This window comes from Theobroma cacao, chromosome 2 (assembly GCF_000208745.1).
Source record: "Theobroma cacao cultivar B97-61/B2 chromosome 2, Criollo_cocoa_genome_V2, whole genome shotgun sequence".
NCBI classification, from domain to species: Eukaryota; Viridiplantae; Streptophyta; class Magnoliopsida; order Malvales; family Malvaceae; genus Theobroma; species Theobroma cacao.
Window position 1 is genome coordinate 11,149,167 of NC_030851.1, and position 18,120 is coordinate 11,167,286.

General features: G+C 37.5%; 1 protein-coding gene across 1 annotated transcript; it reads left to right on the forward strand.

Moving 5' to 3' along the window:
- LOC18608738 (glutamate receptor 2.7) lies at window positions 15,007-17,907 on the forward strand. Its single transcript, XM_018114892.1, has 7 exons — window positions 15,007-15,133; window positions 15,389-15,948; window positions 16,443-16,706; window positions 16,876-16,988; window positions 17,046-17,237; window positions 17,427-17,560; window positions 17,645-17,907. The coding sequence occupies exons 1-7, from the start codon at window positions 15,007-15,009 to the stop codon at window positions 17,905-17,907; spliced, it is 1,653 nt and encodes a 550-aa protein (XP_017970381.1).

Consider the following 18,120-nt stretch of genomic DNA (forward strand, 5'->3'; position numbering starts at 1 on the left):
AGTTAGGCATCATATCATGCAATCCTTGAATAAACTAACCTATCCTCTAACTCCAAGAAGAGGAAAAAAGACATTAGCTACCTTGCCCCATGTCAAACTTGGTTTACCTTTTGTTTCATCTTCTATGTTTCTTTCTTCCAAAAACTTGTCAGTTAAAATCCTACTACGCAAGTATACGTATTGAATAGATAGTATATTAGCAAGCAGAGTATCAATCCCATAGGGAATTGATCTAAAACTTTACTAAGTACTAAAATTATAACAATTTAATTTTATCCAAATAATCAAAATTAATTAATTAACCAAAACTAATTAACTAAAATTAAAACAACAAGAAAAATCAAAATAATAATAACTTGAAAAAAAAAATCAAATCAACAAACCTAAGATTACAATATCCCCCACATTTCATCTAAATCTTACATCTTTTCCTTAACTTATTTCAATGGGTTGAATTGCTAACCTAAAGTCCTAAATTATTTATAAGGGTATCTCGACTTATCTTATAAAAATATCTATTTTAATCAAAATACTATATCCCTATGTGAATTAAAATTAAAGCAGACTCATTAAGTTCAGGCTCTAATTTGGCTATATATGGCCTATAAGTATATCCCTATCCTATATGCAAATCAATTAATATGATCATATACTATCCCAATTTTAGTTTACTGTAAACTCCTTTTCCCAAGTTTGTTTAGGTTCCTATATCAATTTAATTGGTGGCTAAGTAATTAAAAGCATTAAGAACTGTAGACATTGTAAATTTGCTTAGATAAACAAAAAAAATAAAAAATAAAATTAATTAATTAAAAAAAAGGAAAAAAGAGTACTGGCAAGGCACGGACGCACCCTGCCAGTACCAGCCAAGCACCACTACAGTGTCAGACGCGAAAAACTCTCGTCTGGTAAAGTAGTGGGACTACGCCCCATCAGAGGCCAAAATGAAGCTTAAAGAACCGGGCATAAAAACCCCACTGTAACACAACACAAAGGGAGAAATCGGTAATCAAAACCCTAGAAAATCCTAGCCACCTGCAGACCAAAAACCTTAACTTTCTAACAGCCAAAAAATCACAATCCACAAATTAAAAAAATACCCAAAAAATTAAAAAATATGTACAATGAGAAAGAGAGAATGGTTGGGTCTTTTGGGTAATTTTGTGGCTCATTTTAGGGGGATATTTTAATTTTAGGGAGGTTGTTTTTTGGTTGGCATAGCCGCCGGTTTAGGGAGGAGTGGATTTTGGGTCTCCTGCCATCTTTTGAAAGAGATTTTGGGGGGTTTTGGCCGGCGGGCATAGAAAGAGATAGAGAAAGTCGATCATCGCGGCACCAGGATCGGTGGAAAGAGTGGGGATCCAATCGGCAAAAGGAGAGAGCAGAAAAAGAAGGGTAAAGAGCGACGACGATAGAGCTGGGAAATGGGTGTTGTCACTAGAGAGAGAAAGTGAGTGAAAGAGTCGCTGAGAGAGAAAAAAAATAGTTTATATACTTGGGGTTTGAGAGCCTTGAAACGACGTCGCATTAGGCCATCCAAAAGGTTCTTCTTCTTTGGACGGCGTCGTTGTTTTTGGGGCACTTGGGAGCTGCAGTTACTAAAGCACCGGGGCAGTGCATTTTAGGAAAGCTTGGTGAGCTGAGGACACGGGCTCTGGGCACTACATAGTGGGTCAATTACTTTGGGTCAACACTTGAGCCCAAACAAGGTAAAGTCCTCTCCTTTATTTATTCTATAAACTTGTTGATTGGCCTAGTGGTGTTGAGGAGCATGATAAGTATAAGATAATCAAGGAAGAGAATTAAAAGTTTTATCATGGTTAGGGATTTTGAAAATTATAGAAAATTACAAATAAGAAATAAATAAATGTTTAAGTCTAGATAAATATATATATATATATATATATGAAAATGGTATAAAACAAAGAATTATTTTTATAAATAAAGTAAGAATTTATTTCCTTACCGATGATGGGATGATTGGTCGGGACACGAGGAGTCGCAATCTTGAGCTAATTTTCCCTAGGTCTGGAATCCAAATTAAGACTCCACCAGTACGATGGGAGGGCCTCGATTTTGAGATTCCGAGATTTTTACTTTAAATAAATAAAATTTTAGTACATAAAAATTAGTTTTTTAAAAAATAATAATAAATAATAAATATAAAAATAAATGCTATATTTAATTTGTCCAAATAATAATAATAATAATAATAATAATAAAATTTTACGAAAATATTAATACCCATGACAATAATTAAAAAAATTAAATAACAAAAATAATAAATAGATAAAATGGGAAAAATAAAAAAACATAATAATAAAAAATAAAAATATAATAAGCATAAACTTCACAAACATAACATATATTTCTATTGCATCATGCATACCATTGCATATAAGTATTTTTGTTTACGAGTTAAGCCCCGATGATGGAATTTTCTGAGGATCTTGCAAAGGTAAGTATTTATCGAAAAGTTTTATAGGTGAAAGGATGTTCCCGGGTCCTACCAGTATGATGGGAGGGCTCGGGAAACATCTTTAATAAAAAGGTTTTTGCTCATAATAGGTTCATATTCACAAAAACATTATTTTTAAAGAAAAACGTACGATAACCTTGATGATGGGATTTATTCGTTGAATTTGCGAAGGTGAATTTCTCAAATAATTCTCTAGGTGAGTAAACACCCCGGATCCCACTAGTATGATGGGCGGATTCTAGAGAACGTCCTCGATAAAAGGTTATTTGTCTGACATTTTTTATCTCACGCCATGCATTTCATCTTGCCTCACACTTGCATTTCATTTTAGAATCAAATAAAAATAATTTAATAAAATTGGAGATACAATAAGCAAATTATAGCTAAGGAAATATAATGAACTTAAAGATTAAAGCCCAATAAGATAATCTAAAAATAGTGTCGTTCATGGAACGGGCGTCCCGGGGGTGCTAATCCTTCTCCGGGCGTAACCGTACTCCCGAACCTAGATCTAGAAAAATGTAGACCAGTTTAAGATTCTTTCAGCAGGTTTAAAATTAATTTAAGACTTCATCGATTAGAATCGAGTCAATAGGTGGCCAATCACACTTAGGAAAAAGATTGGTGGCGACTCCTAGTGTGTTTTCATCACGTCTAGTGGTCGGGTTCCTAGACCCGCACGTTACAACAAGAACAAATTAGAATAAACAATTCAAATCCCATTAAAGATAAGTAAGAAAAAGATTAAAAATTTAGACTACATGTGGTTCAATTGCAATCCTAGAAAAAAAAATTTAGCTACTCATAATTGCAAAATAAAATAACATTGTATAAAATTCAACCATTGAAAGTATCAAAAAAAGATAAAAGCTAAGGAAGAAAACAAAACAATATTTTTCGCCTTGATCTCCAAGTTTCAGCCTCAACTTGTAACTTCTTGAATCTCTCAAGGTTGTGTGTCTAATGTTGATAAACATATCTTCTTTATACTAATAGACTAAACCTAAAGTTCCTTGAGCTGACCTAGGGTTTAATTGGGCTTAAAAGTGTAATAAAAGGCCTAAAAATCAATTATTAATCTTTACAAATTTTCATTCCTGATACAGTATGTTTAGCCATTTTCTAATGCGATTTTCTCTATCTTTGATGCATAACTAGGCAAAGTAATCTTCATGAAAGTTGTATCTCTGTCTCTTAGCTTTCTAATGGTCTAAGAATCTCATCATTTGAAGTTCTGTAGCTTGAGATATGGCCAAAATACTAAAATATACACAAGCAAATTCTAGGTCTTTCAATACCTTACTTTCCAAAATTAAGCCCAATCACTTTTAATCTTAAAAAAAATATAAAAACCAATAAAGAATAACTAAAATAAAAGGAATAACATAAAATTAAAACAACTCACTAAAAAGTAACCTAATCATAAAAACAACTAAAAATAATTAAATTATAATTGAAAATTGAGGACTTAGCTAATATTTAATAACAAAATTAGAATAAAATAATTCTATAAAATAGAATTATCAGTTACCGACTGGGAGTCAATTCTGAGACTAGTGAAATAATGAATAAATTTGCAAAATTGAATACCCTAGTACATGTTGGAGTACTTGGTGATTTGAACTCACCAGTTGGTTCTGTGGTAAATGCATGCATTCCCATGGCAATCTCAGATTTCTATAAAGGAAATTGTGAGAAATAGACCTCGTGATAAGGTGATTTCAGAAATAATCACCCGTATAAAGTAATCTGTTTCTAGCCAAAAAGAAGCATGAGTAAACTAAAATACCCTTAAAAATATCGTTTCAAATTAGGGTCCCGATATCTCCCTTCTGTCAGAGAGAAAATAGAAAAAATAAATGCTCAGCTATTTGAGCTCGATCATCTTTCTCTCTCAACTCTCTAAATTGTCTCAACTCTGCCAACTCTCTGTTGAGCACCATCGTCATCAACTCTCTCAACTCTTTGAACTGTATGAGCTTTGTCAACTCTTTGTTGAGCACCATCGTCATCGAGATGTGGTCTATCTCTCGACATTTGGCCATATTGTCGTAGATTAACAAACCTTGTAGCAGAGATGACATCAAGGTATGTTATTGGGTTTGGGTTTATTGCTACAACATTTAAATTTCTGAAACATTTGGTGTAAATTAGAATATGGATTATAAACATTGCCCAGAGTTGTTACATGCCATGCATCTATAACATGTGTTAGCATTATTTTAGCGTGTCACGACATTGGTTATTTTAGGGCAGTTCGTGTAACGAGTCAATAATTACACTGATTGACGTGTCACACGCCATAGGTATTTTAGGCCAGTTCGCATAAGGACATAGTAAATATAGTCATTGGCGTGTCAGCGTTAGCGTGTTACAACATTTTACATTATATGCATGGCGTGTTACCACATTTTACATTATATGCATGGCGTGTTACCAAATTTTACGTTATATGCATGGCGTGTTACCACATTCTACGTTATATGCATGACGTGTTACCACATTATACGTTATATGCATGGCGTGTTACAACATGACTGACAAATTCTAGAACACGGCATGTCATGTAATATGTTAAATGATTGACAAATTACTATTGTTTTCAAAATTTCATTGGGGTTCCAATTATGCGACTTGTGATAAGACACGATGATCAGTGGGTGGATAGCATTTACAAGGGTGGTGAGTCACGAATGTGGAGGATTATGAGTGATTTGTTGTTTGTGGGATTGATGAAGCTGATTGATGAAGCTGATTGATGAAGCTGGTTGAAGATGTTGTTGGGGTAAATTCAGAAATTGACGAGATTGAGTTACATGCATTGATCAGTACACCTAGAGAGTTATCGCGGCCAATTATTAAGGACGATGAAGATGTTGCATTAATTCTGCTAGAACTGAGAAATGTTCCGGCTGTGTATGTCAACATTAAGGGATGCCAAACGAATGTTATGTCACATGAAAAAGCTGAACAACATGGTAATCAGCTCAATCAAAATGAGATATACAATGCTTCACATATACCACAGCATTCGGTCCGTAACCCACAACAATGGCAATTAACGTATGCACAAGAGTTTGTGCAGCTCGGTAGACACACGACATTCACAGAACAATTGGCTGCACAATTTCGATCAAGATGTGCATCGAACCAATTAGTTACTTCTGTCCAACAATTGCAATGATCAGGTGAAACTGTACAATATGTAATGGGATTTTCAAATGAGAATGCGACACTTGAGTAGAACACTGTGACGTTGGAAGGTGACACTGTGATGCTCGAGGATAATATTACATGTGATAAGGGAAATGAGGATTTGTTCCCTGCCGGTGAAGATAGATTTGATGACAATTCGGATGATGGGCCTGATGAATGGAATGATGAGAGTTTAGACGAGGACTGACTTTATGACAATGACTTCCAATTTGCAATAATGTTGAAAGCGAAACAGAACCTATTGGAGGTGTTGATGTAAGAGATGTTCAATGTGATGACCTCATATACAATAACCCCATCGTTGATGAGAACGGGATTCATTCCCTTAGTACATTACTCCATGACAATTATCAAGAAAGAGGAAATGCAGGGATATCTCGTATGTGGGTAATTCTAGGTGCAAAAAGGTTTTCCTTTCAAACAATTACAACTGAGAAGTCGACATGTGCCGATGATTGCTTATACAAAAGAAGAATATTTTCCTCGAAGGTCGAGTTGAAACGAGCTTTGAACATGTTGGCTCTAAAAGAGCAGTTTGGGATAAGAGTAAAAAGGTCATGTAAAGCTCGTTATGAGGTTGGTTGCAAGGACAAGGCATGCAAGCTCAGTGTGCATGCAACTAAGTTACCTGAAAAAGGAGAATATTGGCAAGTTCAGACGTTCCATAAAGTACACACGTGTGCTGTCGATGGTTTGCAAGGGCGATTTGTGACAGCGAGTGTGAAGATAATTGGTGAACTTATGTCACAAGCTTCAGGCTAATGGAGTAGCATTAAGACCTAAAGACATAATTGGTGAAATAAGGGTTCAGTGGGGATTGAAATGCCTGTATGGTAAGGCTTGGCGAGCGAAAGAGTATGCGGAGTGGCTTGTTTTTGGTCCCCCAGAGGAGTCATTTCAACTACTACCTTTGTATTTTTATATGTTGGAACAAGAAAATCCTGGCACAATCACTACAGTGGCTACTGATGAGGCAGAAAGATTTAAATATTGTTTCTAAAAATACGGGGCTTGTATTCGGGAGTTTAGGGATGTAATGGGTCCTACGGTTACAATTGATGTGACACATCTAAAAGGCAGGTTCAAGGGTGTTTTGTTTTTCGTTGTATGCAAAGATGAGAACGAGTGTGTATATCCAGTTGCGTTTGGCATCGGCTATGTTAAGGACAAAGACTTGTGGACGTGGTTTCTTAGTAAGCTGCGTGATATGGTTGGTTGTCTTGAAAACACTATGTTCATTTCTAATCAGCATCTTGGCATTAAGAAAGCAATCTAAAATGCATACCCAGAAGTGCCCCACGGTTTATGCGGGTACCACTTGAAGAAAAACTTTAAAAACAAGTTCAAGCGTGATGACGTTTCTATGATTTTCACCCTTGCTCGAGATTGTGATAAGGTTTCCGATTTCAACAGACATATGACCAGCTCAAGCAGATTCACGTGGGAGCCCACGCTGACCTTATGAGAATAGGCCTTGAGAGATGAGCACGTGCCTGTTCACCAGCAAGGCGATACCAAATGATGACATCCAACATTGCGAAATGTGTTAACTCATACTTGAAGCATGCAAGACAAATGCCAATCACTGTTCTGATCGAGTTCATCAGAGACATGTTCCAGTGTTGGTTCCATGACCGATACGAGGAGGCCATCAAGGTGACCATGCTCCTCAACCTTTGGGTTACCAGGCAATTGAGCAAACGGTTCAATGATGCACATTGCTTTGTTGTTAAACTTATCAATCGAGTGGAGTTCGAAGTTAAAGATGGGAAGATGGATGGACTTGTAAACCTGTCCACAAAAACGTGTTCATGTTGTGAGTTCCAAACAGATTTACTACCATGCAGCCATGCCATTGCAGCAATAAGGTTAGAATATCTTTATTTCTTATTTGAACCCGAATTGACATAGTATTTATGTTGTGCTTGAAGATTTGGTTCATTGTATTTTTCAATAAATGCAAACGCGAAGCCATTGAATTTTGCGTTGACTACTACAAAACAACCATTTTGGTGGAGGGTTATGTAGGGTCCATTCACCCGGTAGGCCATCCTAGTGAGTGGGACATCCCCCTTCATGTGAAACAAATTATCGTCTTGCCACCACCTTAGTGAGGCCAAGCAGGAAGACCTATGAGGAAAAGGATTCCATCGATCGGTGAAGGCAATCGAGCACAAAGATGTTCGCAATGCAAGAGGTACAACCATAATAGACAGAATTGCCCATCACCATCTGCAGTTCCATCCACAAATCCAGCACCATCTCCAAGTCAATAGGCGCCTTCATGAGTGCACCGACTGAAAGTATGTTCAAGTTATAGACAAACAGGTCACACACACAACAACTGTTCAATACGAAAGATAATGTTTGAAAATGTAGGGTGTCTTGTGGATGAAGACAGCTTGTCAACCTAACTAAATTTGTAACCCATGTGCAATACTTTTGTCACAATTTTCTCTTGCAGTATCTTACATTCATTCATATTTGGATTTTGTGTTTGTTAGTTTCCTATTGTAAATGAGTCTTTATTTTTTTTTATTAATTTTGTAGATATATTATTTGATTATTCATTTCATTTTGTCCGTAGTTTTGAACACTTAATAGACTTGCGAAGTCCCTATACTGTTACCTCCATATAAAACTTTAAGCCAATCAATTAACAAAATAATAATAATAATATTGTACTAAAGAGTTTACTTCAAAGGATGCAAGTCTAGAAAAAGAAAATTTTAGACTAATTAAAAACATATGATATAAAACTTAAGATTAAAACACATGACTTGACCAAACAAATTTAAAAAATTTATGGATCATCCAATCAAATTTAAAAAATTTATGGATCATCCAATCAAATTTGATCTATGAATCATAATAATTAATTTTTATTAAATTAAAACATTTAAAAATAAAAAATATAAAGATGAAAATTCTTGAAAATTATATTATGCTAAGCTAACATGCTAAGTGCATGCAGATTTCTGTGGTAACACGCTGACTTCTTGCAGTATTGTTGGGTGACACGGCACGCCCCATCTTGTGGTGACATGCTGAGTGAAACAAGATTGTTGGCATCACACGCTCAGGGCATGTAGATTTCAGTGGTGACACACTGACTTCTTGCAGTATTGTGGGGTGACACGGCATGCCCCATCTTGTGGTGACACGCTGAGTGGAACCATATACTTGGTGCGACACGCTGAGTGGAACCAGATACTTGGTGTGACACGCTGAGTGCATGCAATTTTTTATGGTGAAACGCTGACTTCTTGCTGTATTGTGGGGTGACACGACATACCCCATCTTATGGTAACACGCTGAGTGGAACCAGATACTTGGTGTGACACGTTGAGTGCATGCAGATTTCTGTGGTGACCCGCTGACTTCTTGCTATATTGTGGGGTGACATAGCATGCCCTAATTATGGTGACAGGCTGAATGAAACTAGATACTTAGCATGACACGCTGACTTGTTCCAATTTTCAAGGGTGACATGCCAAGCCCGAATTGTGTGACACACCACGTGGTTTCAGTATTAAAATTTAAAGGCATTGTGTTTGAATTGAGAAAGAAAAAGTAATGTATAAAATGAACGAATATTAAAATTAATAAAATTAATTGTATATACAAAAAATGTACAAACAAGGGTCGATATGTTCAGGGTTCGCTCTCACAATTGTTGAAAAAAATTTCTAGACTGTATTGGTGACGCATATTTGCAATCATATTATGCTTAACTCTGATCGATTCTGATTGCAAGATATCGTCAATGTACCTTATCATGAACATACCGCAGTTGACACTGTCATCCTACCGATGCACTTTAGCTTTTGGCAAATGAATGTCCAATGGCATCGGTGTCAAATCCCATGTCTTTCGTCGTGTTTTGTTGAAATAACCGGCTTGGTGGTAGATGATTGGCATAAATGTCGTAAGTGGTGTCATCTGAGCCACTCACACTCCGTTATCCTTAGCATCCAAAGTTCTTGTGGAGTCCACCATCTTGATCGTCCACCTCACCAAGTCGATCTTCGCTACCACCCAATGCCCACCAACATTGCAAGGTGCGAGGATGAAATCGACATTTTCCCATTTTTTCTAGTATGTCGGCTTCTCACCCTCCACATACACCCTCAACTCATCTGGAATTACCATAGTTGACCGAGCATCTTCAGTTGGAAATAAGGTGTGTAGCATATGGATGGTGTCTTATGAAGCATGTATACATTAGCTTACACTTAATGCAATCAAAAACTTAGTATTTTCATAATTGAAAATTTTTTAAATAAACTTACGAAGAATATTATGTCAACCACGCATGCACGGGTAGTGTACAGCTTCGACTTCGGCCCTGTCATCTACTTACAAAGTACGCTGAGGCATGCGTCTATATGTTCACTAGTCATTTCTTTTTTGAGATCCTCTAATGTTGTGAAAAAGTCAGCCCCTTGATCTCTTAAGATCCCAATGTTATGTCTGCATATGTAACAGAATGAGTTTGAAAAGCCTTGGTGGATTAATGTTTCATTAAAAAACAATATTTGCAATATTATTTATGAGCTTACCTCGCGCACTCGTCTTTCTTGAAAGCTTCATACGCTTCAATCGTTGTGCTCTTTACATCCCGACAGCTCACTGAGGGGTCGACGTATGAGCTTGCCTTGTATTTGCTTGTCATTTTCACCTAGGCCAGCTCAATTGGGTCTGAAATTTTTGCTGCACGATGATGGATATCATATGACTCTAGTGACGACAATCGTGAGCCGCTGGCTTCAGGAGTGCTATGAGGAAGATGGTCTTCTCTTGCTGCTGGCTCCACTAATGCATCGGCCTAAGGAAGATCCTCTTCTTCCGCCATGACTGAGTGAAGGTCCCCTTCTCTCCAGCAGATGCATCAATAACTGGATCGGCCTCAAGAACAGGGTCTCCATCAGCACCAGCAACATCATCGTGAATGTGCACACCGGGTTCATCATCGTGCCCATCATCAGCATCATCGTGGTCCTCACCAGCACCGTCAGATAAAAGACCACCCTACATAACGAGACAAATGGAAAAATCCATTAGCTTATATAATACCACAAACCATAAACCGAGAACAAAAAATAGAACTATATCTACTAAATGTAAATGACCAATATATGAGCGAAGATAGAATAAAGTACCTGCGATTTCAGGTCATCTAGAATCTGACGAATGGCACTGTCCTCAAAAGTTTGCATCGCTAGAGTCAATGACTGAATTGAAGCCTTCAGCTTTGACATGTATTTTTCATATCGGTGCATGATCCGTCGCAGCTGACGCTACATGACTACTCCGTCATTGACTCTTGTAGACTAGGTTAACTGCAATAACATATATTACTTTGTTATTCAATAATTATATATAGAATTGTTGAACATTACCAGTTAGAACTTTAATATCCTTATCAGCGACTCATTACCACTTTGCAGTTAAGCAGGACTGATTGTTGTTTGAGGAGTTGTCTCTGCATCATCCAATTGTAAATACAGATATGTTATTTGATAATCACATATGGAATTGTTGAACACAAACCGCTGTAACCATCCTTACCGACTCCTCATTAGCACTGTGAGTCTAAAGAGGATCTATCGGTGATTGTGGATCTGTCATCGCATGGTCCAACTGCAAATACAAATATGTTATTCGATAATCACATATGGAATTGTTGAACACAAACCTTTAGAACCATCTTTACTGGCTCTTCACTGCCATTGCCATGGTCGCCACCTTACTCCATCAACTCAAGGATTGAAAGCTCATTGACGATAGCAGAGGCGATGCATATCTGCTTCATGGAACCGGTGGCTCTTTTGTGATTCAAGTTTCTCCTTTTTTCCTCTCACCTAAGCCCTAATCCACCCGATCCTCCATGTGCCCTATTGGCACGTATTGGTGGCCCTCAGATAACGGGACATCAATGTCCACAAAATAATCCCGGTTGGCTTCATTTGGGGTGGGCTCCAAGGTCTCCACTGCCCACAACTACAAAATAGGGATTGTGATTAAATTTTAGGAAAAATTATTATACAAATTCACAATAGAAATTAGTAGCTGTTCACTCACCTGCTGAGATGACTCCAACATCTCAACTGCCTTATAAAAGTCTTTTGGCTTATGGTTTCATTGTCATCTGCACATGTGTGGGTAGACATCCTTCAGAGCAGAGGGGGCAACTATCTTTCGTAAGGTCAAAATTGCCTCCATTGTCTAGAATTGCAAGTCAAATGTAACCATTATCAGACCGTAAATGATAAACGATTGCAACCATAAATTATTATGTCACAAGGAAAATGAAAAATGTTACGTGACAATACCTGTATCACCCACTCGAATCCGTAAATGTTGTACCTTAAATGAGCCTTCTGCACGTTCGAGGAAGGCACTTCGAACCCCTTCAAAAGGTAGTCTAAGGTCAGCCTCCAAACGTAAAGACCCCATGGGAAGACATTCCAAGCGTCGATGTCCTCCACCAATGAGAAGAGCCATGGCGTTACCTGTTTACGGTAGTCTTAACCAAACAAAATGTTATTCACGATCAAGATGAATGCCATCTTGGTCGCTTAAAGTTACCTCCGTGAAACGTATCAAGCAAGGCCTGCAGCTTAACGCTCTGCTGCCTGTTCTAGTATCACGCATGAATTTCGTCCGCAACAACCTCGTACGGTCGTGTGAACACATCCGATATTCGACCAAACTTCAGTCTAGTGATAAGGCAGAACTCCTACTTTGATATACGCACCTTGTTTTTCCCAATGGCAAACCATAGCTCATGCTCCATTGAATCTGTCACAGTGATTCGACGGATCATGATGTTATGCAAGAGACTAGAGGAGAAGTAGCCTTGCAGATATACATCCAATAGTAACCCGAAGCACGTACATTTCACTGCATCATACTCCTTTTTCTCTTAGAGGGTCTTGTTGATGTAATGGAGTTGCGACCACTTACAGTGGGTGTTAATAGCGACATTGAACGCCTACTTCTCCCACGGCACAATAAGCAAATTGTCAAGATCCTCATATTGTCTGGATTGTATCTGCAAAATATGGTACACATGCACGAGTGAGTTAACCCATAATGTGATAATACGCCATGCATATAACGTAAATTGAGATAACACGCCATACATATAACGTATAATGTGATAACACGCCATGCATATAACGTAGAATGTGGTAACACACCATGCATATAATGTAAATTGCAGTAACACGCCATGCATATAACATAAAATGTGGTAACACGCCATGCATATAACGTAAAATGTGGTAACACGCCATGCATATAACGTAAAATGTAGTAACACGCCATGCATATAACGTAAAATGTTGTAACACGCCAACGCTAACACGCCAATCACTACAATTATTGTGTTTTTACACGAACTAGCCTAAAATACCTGTGGCGTGTGACATGCCAATCAGTGTAATTACTAACCCGTTACACGAACTGCCCTAAAATTACCAATTTCGTGACACGCTAAAAATCTCAAAAAGTAGTTTACCCATTGTACGCCATATCTATTGTAGTTTAAAACTTTGGTACGACCATAAAATTGGGAAGAAAACAGTTTAAACATAACAATTGAAAAAGATTGAAAAAACACGAACATATCACACAAACCCAGTAAAAAATCAACGAACAGAATAAAGTTTTAAAAGAAGTTTTATTTTCAGACTGACTGACCTCTTCACTGATAACCGACATTGTTGTTGTGGTGTTGTCAAGCTTGCAAAGAAGAAAGTCGAACACTGTGGTATCTTTGGCAGTAAAGAATGACGAACGAACCTCTTCACACAAACATTTACGATTTCTGAAAAATATTTAATTAAAATGAAATGGCCTCATAATTTCCTCTATAAATATTCATTTATTGAATTCATTCAGTTGAAGTTCAATCGGTTTCCCGTTATTTGCCCCTTTTTTTCCTTTTTCAAACCATGTCGTGTCACACACTCTAAACCCTATCGTGTCACGGATCTCCATGGAGTCTGACAAACTATGAACGCTGACGTGTCATAGATTCCCTCCATGGCGTGTCACGACTCTGAATGTTGGCGTGTCACAGATTTCTTCTATGGCGTGTCACCAACTTTGAACGTTGGCGTGTCACAGATTCCCTCCATAGCGTGTCACCAACTTTGAACGCTGACATGTCACAGATTCCCTCCATGGTGTGTCACCAACTCTGAACGCTGGTGTCACAACCGTGTCACACATTCCCACCATGGTGTGTCACAAACTCTAAACCCTGTCGTGTCACAACTGTGTCACACATTCCAATCATGTCGTGTCACAAACTCTAAACCCTTTCGTGTCACAGCTCTGCCACACATTCCCACCATGTAGTGTCACACATTTTGAACATACTGTTTCACAAACTCTAAACCCTGCCCTACCATAGCCGTCTCACATATGGCCTGCTGTAGCACGACCATTTCGTGCTTTAGATTCACATCTTTCTCCTTTCGATTCACCACCGTATCACGGATTTCTGGTTTCACATTATTCTCCAAGCTTTCGATTCATAACGACCGGTTCCTTGTTCGATTTAATATCAATCTTCTCCTATTATCTGAATGTCATGTCCAAAATCTCTAAAAAACCATATCATACAACATTATTTTGTTTTGCACAAGCTTCGCGAAAAAAATGGATGTTTTTGAGGAAAATAATTATTTGTGTTTGCAGTTGGACGATAATTCTGAAGATGGCTCATTAAGGGCATTTTTATCCCAAAATCTATTTTTTTGGTTAAAAACAGTTAAAATTATCTGAAGGCTTATTTACAAAAAACGTTATTTTTAAAGGTTAAAAAAAATTCCCCATTTCTATACTACTTATCCCAACTTCAGAACAAGATTATATCTACACTTTAGGGACTCGAATGATGTTCTTGGTGCTGCTTTTACAAGTATTTTATCCCCATAACAGCATTTGGTGTTACAAAGATAATTTACTTGATAAACTCAATCGTCTAATTAGGTGTAAGCCGAATATGCCAACTGATCTATTAACCTGTCTTTTATCTATATATAGTTAGGCATCATGCAGTCCTTGAATGTATTAGAGCTGCATATTGGAAGAAGTCTTAAACTTTGTTTCATTAATTCCCGAGTGTTTTTGCAGTTTGAAAAAATGAATTCTATAAATTTATATATGGAATACATTTGTTCCAAATGGTTAATATAGTTAATTGCTTCTTTTGATCATATATATCCATACAAATTGCAGCTCTAGATTTGATTTATAAGGAAGAAGTTAATGCTATTCCGGGCCCCCAAAGGTCAATGCAAGCTAGATTTGTGATAGATGTGGGTGAGAAAGCTCAAGTTCCCATTATTTCTTTTTCAGCCACAAGTCACTCGCTCTCTACAACCCAAAGCCTTTTCTTTATTCGGACAGCCCTAGATAAGAGCACTTAGGCGAAAGCCATCGCGACCCTTGTTCAAGCATATGGATGGCACGAAATAATCCTTTTATATGAGGACACAGAATATGGAAGTGATTTGATTCCCTACCTAGCGGATGAATTTCGACAATTTGACATTTGGGTATCTTTCAGGTTTTCCATCTCCCCAAACTCAACGAGATTGAGGATTTGAAAAATGCTAAACAAGCTAATGGCTAAGCAGACGAAAGTGATTTTGGTACATATGACTTCTTCCTTAGGGTCTGATCTCTTTTTACTTGTAAAAGAAGCAGGCATGAATAGTGAAGGATACGCATGGATCATCACTGATGGACTATCGAGTTTGTTAGATCCCATGGGAGCAAGGGTCCTCGGTTCAATGAAAGGTGTGTTAGGTATAAGGCCATACGTACTGCATTCGAAGAGCCTTGAAAAATTTAAACGGAAATGGAAAAGTGGGATTCACTTTAGTTCTACCAAATTAAACATTTTTGGTTTTTGGGCATATGATACTGTTTGGGCACTAGCTATGGCCGTTGAAATGGTTAGACATGATCAGAGTTCCAGTGTTATCGAACAAAATTACAACAGAAATGCAAGTCAGTTTCCTGATATAAGAGTCTCTAAAATAGAGCGAAAGATTAGAAATAGGTTATTACATACCACATTTAAAGGCCTCAATGGAGATTTCAATTTGGTTAAAGGGCAGTTGCAGTTTTCAGCTTTTGAAATCATCAATGTGGTAGATAGCGACGAAAGAGCTATTGGCTATTGGACCCCTGAGAATGGATTGATTGGGCAACTACGCAAACCTGGAAAGGTAGCACATTCAACTTCCATGTATGAACTTAAACCGCCTATCTGGCGAGGAAACACAAAAGTTAGACCCAAAGTTTTGTCAATACCTATTAATGGTAAGAAGTGGAACCTGGCTTTGATGCATATATCAAAGTGGAACGCGATCCTTACACCAACGAGTCCATCGTATCAAGGTTCTCCTATGACGTCTTCCTTGAGGCATTAGCGGTATTAACATTTGCAGTTCCGCATAAGGTGATTCCTTTCACAATCGGTTCCGGGCAAAGTGCAGGAATGTATAATTAATGAGCTTCTTAGCCAAGTCAACCTTCAGGTGCGTTTAGCCTAATCGGTAACCGTATCTTCTCTAAAAAAGGAAACCACAAATTTGATGAATTCCCCTCCCTTTGAAGTAGTGTTAAAAGAATTTTAGAAAAGACAGCAATTTTTCTTCAGATTACTTCCTTCCATTTTAATACTAATACCTATATATGTATATATACTTTGTCCTTGTAGAAATTTGATGCAGTAGTGGGAGATATAACAATTCTGGCGATTCGGTCTCAATATGTAGATTTTATATTGCCATACTTGCAGTCACATGTGTCAATGGTTGTGAAAATCGAAGATGACGAGAAAAAGAATAAGCGGATATTCTTAAAGCCGCTTAGTTGGGATCTTTGGTTAACAACAAGGGCAGCTTTCATCTGCACTGATTTAGTAATTTGGGTTCTGGAACACCATATAAACAACGAGTTCAGAGGTCCCCCGCAGCAACAAGTAGGCACCGTTTTTTAGTTTTCCTTTTCAATTCTAGTCTTTGCTTATAGTAAGTAAAATTTCTATCTAATCTAATCATAAATAATTCTTTTTTGAAGAACAATATTATTTAATCAAGCAAGCTCATTAGTCACTGCATACTTGACTAATGGCTTTGCCTGGCTTCAAGGAAGAAGATAATGAACAATGTGTCAAAATGTATACTTATTATCTGGATCTTTGTGGAACTCATCCTCACCCAAAGTTACACCGCAAGCTTAACTTCAATGTTAACAGTGCAACGTTTGCAACCGACAGCAGTAGATATCAATGAGCTCAAAAGGAATGGTGATTTTGTAGGATACGAAACCGGTTCCTTCGTGAAAGACCTTTTGGTAAAGCAATTGTATTTGATGAGTCTAAGTTGAAGAACTATGGCACTGCCGAGGAGGTTGACGAAGCATTATCAAAGGGAAGCCAAAATGGTAGTGTTGCTATAATTTTTGGTGCACAACATTGCGTTGAGCTATTTCTTTCCAAGTATTGCGACAAGTATATGACAGCAGGACCAAAATACAAAACTGATTGACCAGGTTTCGTAGGTCTCTTTCCACCCTACTTTTGAAATGTACATTGTTTACAATTGCTAATCATATGTATCTCATTTAACCAAGAAACTAAAACTTGGTTTCTTGCTTAGGCCTTCCCACAAGGGTCACCTCTAGTGGCCTATACATCCAGGGCAATCTTGAATGTGACTGAAGATAAGGCAAAAATGGATGCCATGGAGCAAAAATGTTTCTCACGAAATCATGCTTGTGAAAATCAAGATACAGCGATTTCTTCCGATAGTCTCAGCGTGTACAGCTTCGAGGGTCTGTTCATCATTACAAGAATGGCTTCAGTGTCTTCACTCATCATTTGTGTGTCAAAATTTCTATAGTCTCATTGGACAACAGTGGACACTATGCATCCAGACGGTTCAATTTGGTCAAAAATTAGTGAATTGGTAAAGCGTTTTGATCACCAATCTCCATATCCCGTGAGATCAGATGATAATGCAACCAGTTCTCAAAGTGTTGATGCTTCGTCTTATTTTGTAAGTACTCCGAGTAGCTCAAGTACTTCCAATCAAGTTGCAGATGATGCTGTCGTTGACAATACTCGTATTAGGTCAAGGACACAGAATTTTATTACAGTCATACCCAGGGGCGGAGGGTAGTTAAGTAATGGGGGGACGTGGCCCTCCCAAAAATTTTAAAATATTTTATTCATTATATATATTTTTTAATTAAGAGTGAAAGATAATATATTTATTAGGGTCACACCCCCCAAATAAGTATTATATATTTTTTAATTCTTTTCAAAATGATTTTTTGATAAAATGATATCATAAATCCTATTCAATTTTGTCCTAATTTTTAAGTTTCTCTAC

Coding starts and splice junctions, on each gene's coding strand:
- LOC18608738 (XM_018114892.1), top strand. CDS start 15,007: ATGCAAGCTAGATTTGTGATAGATGTGGGTGAGAAAGCTCAAGTTCCC. Junction 15,134..15,388: donor TCGGACAGCCCTAGATAAGA/GCACTTAGGCGA, acceptor CTTCTTCCTTAG/GGTCTGATCTCTTTTTACTT. Junction 17,238..17,426: donor CTTTCCAAGTATTGCGACAA/GTATATGACAGC, acceptor CTATACATCCAG/GGCAATCTTGAATGTGACTG.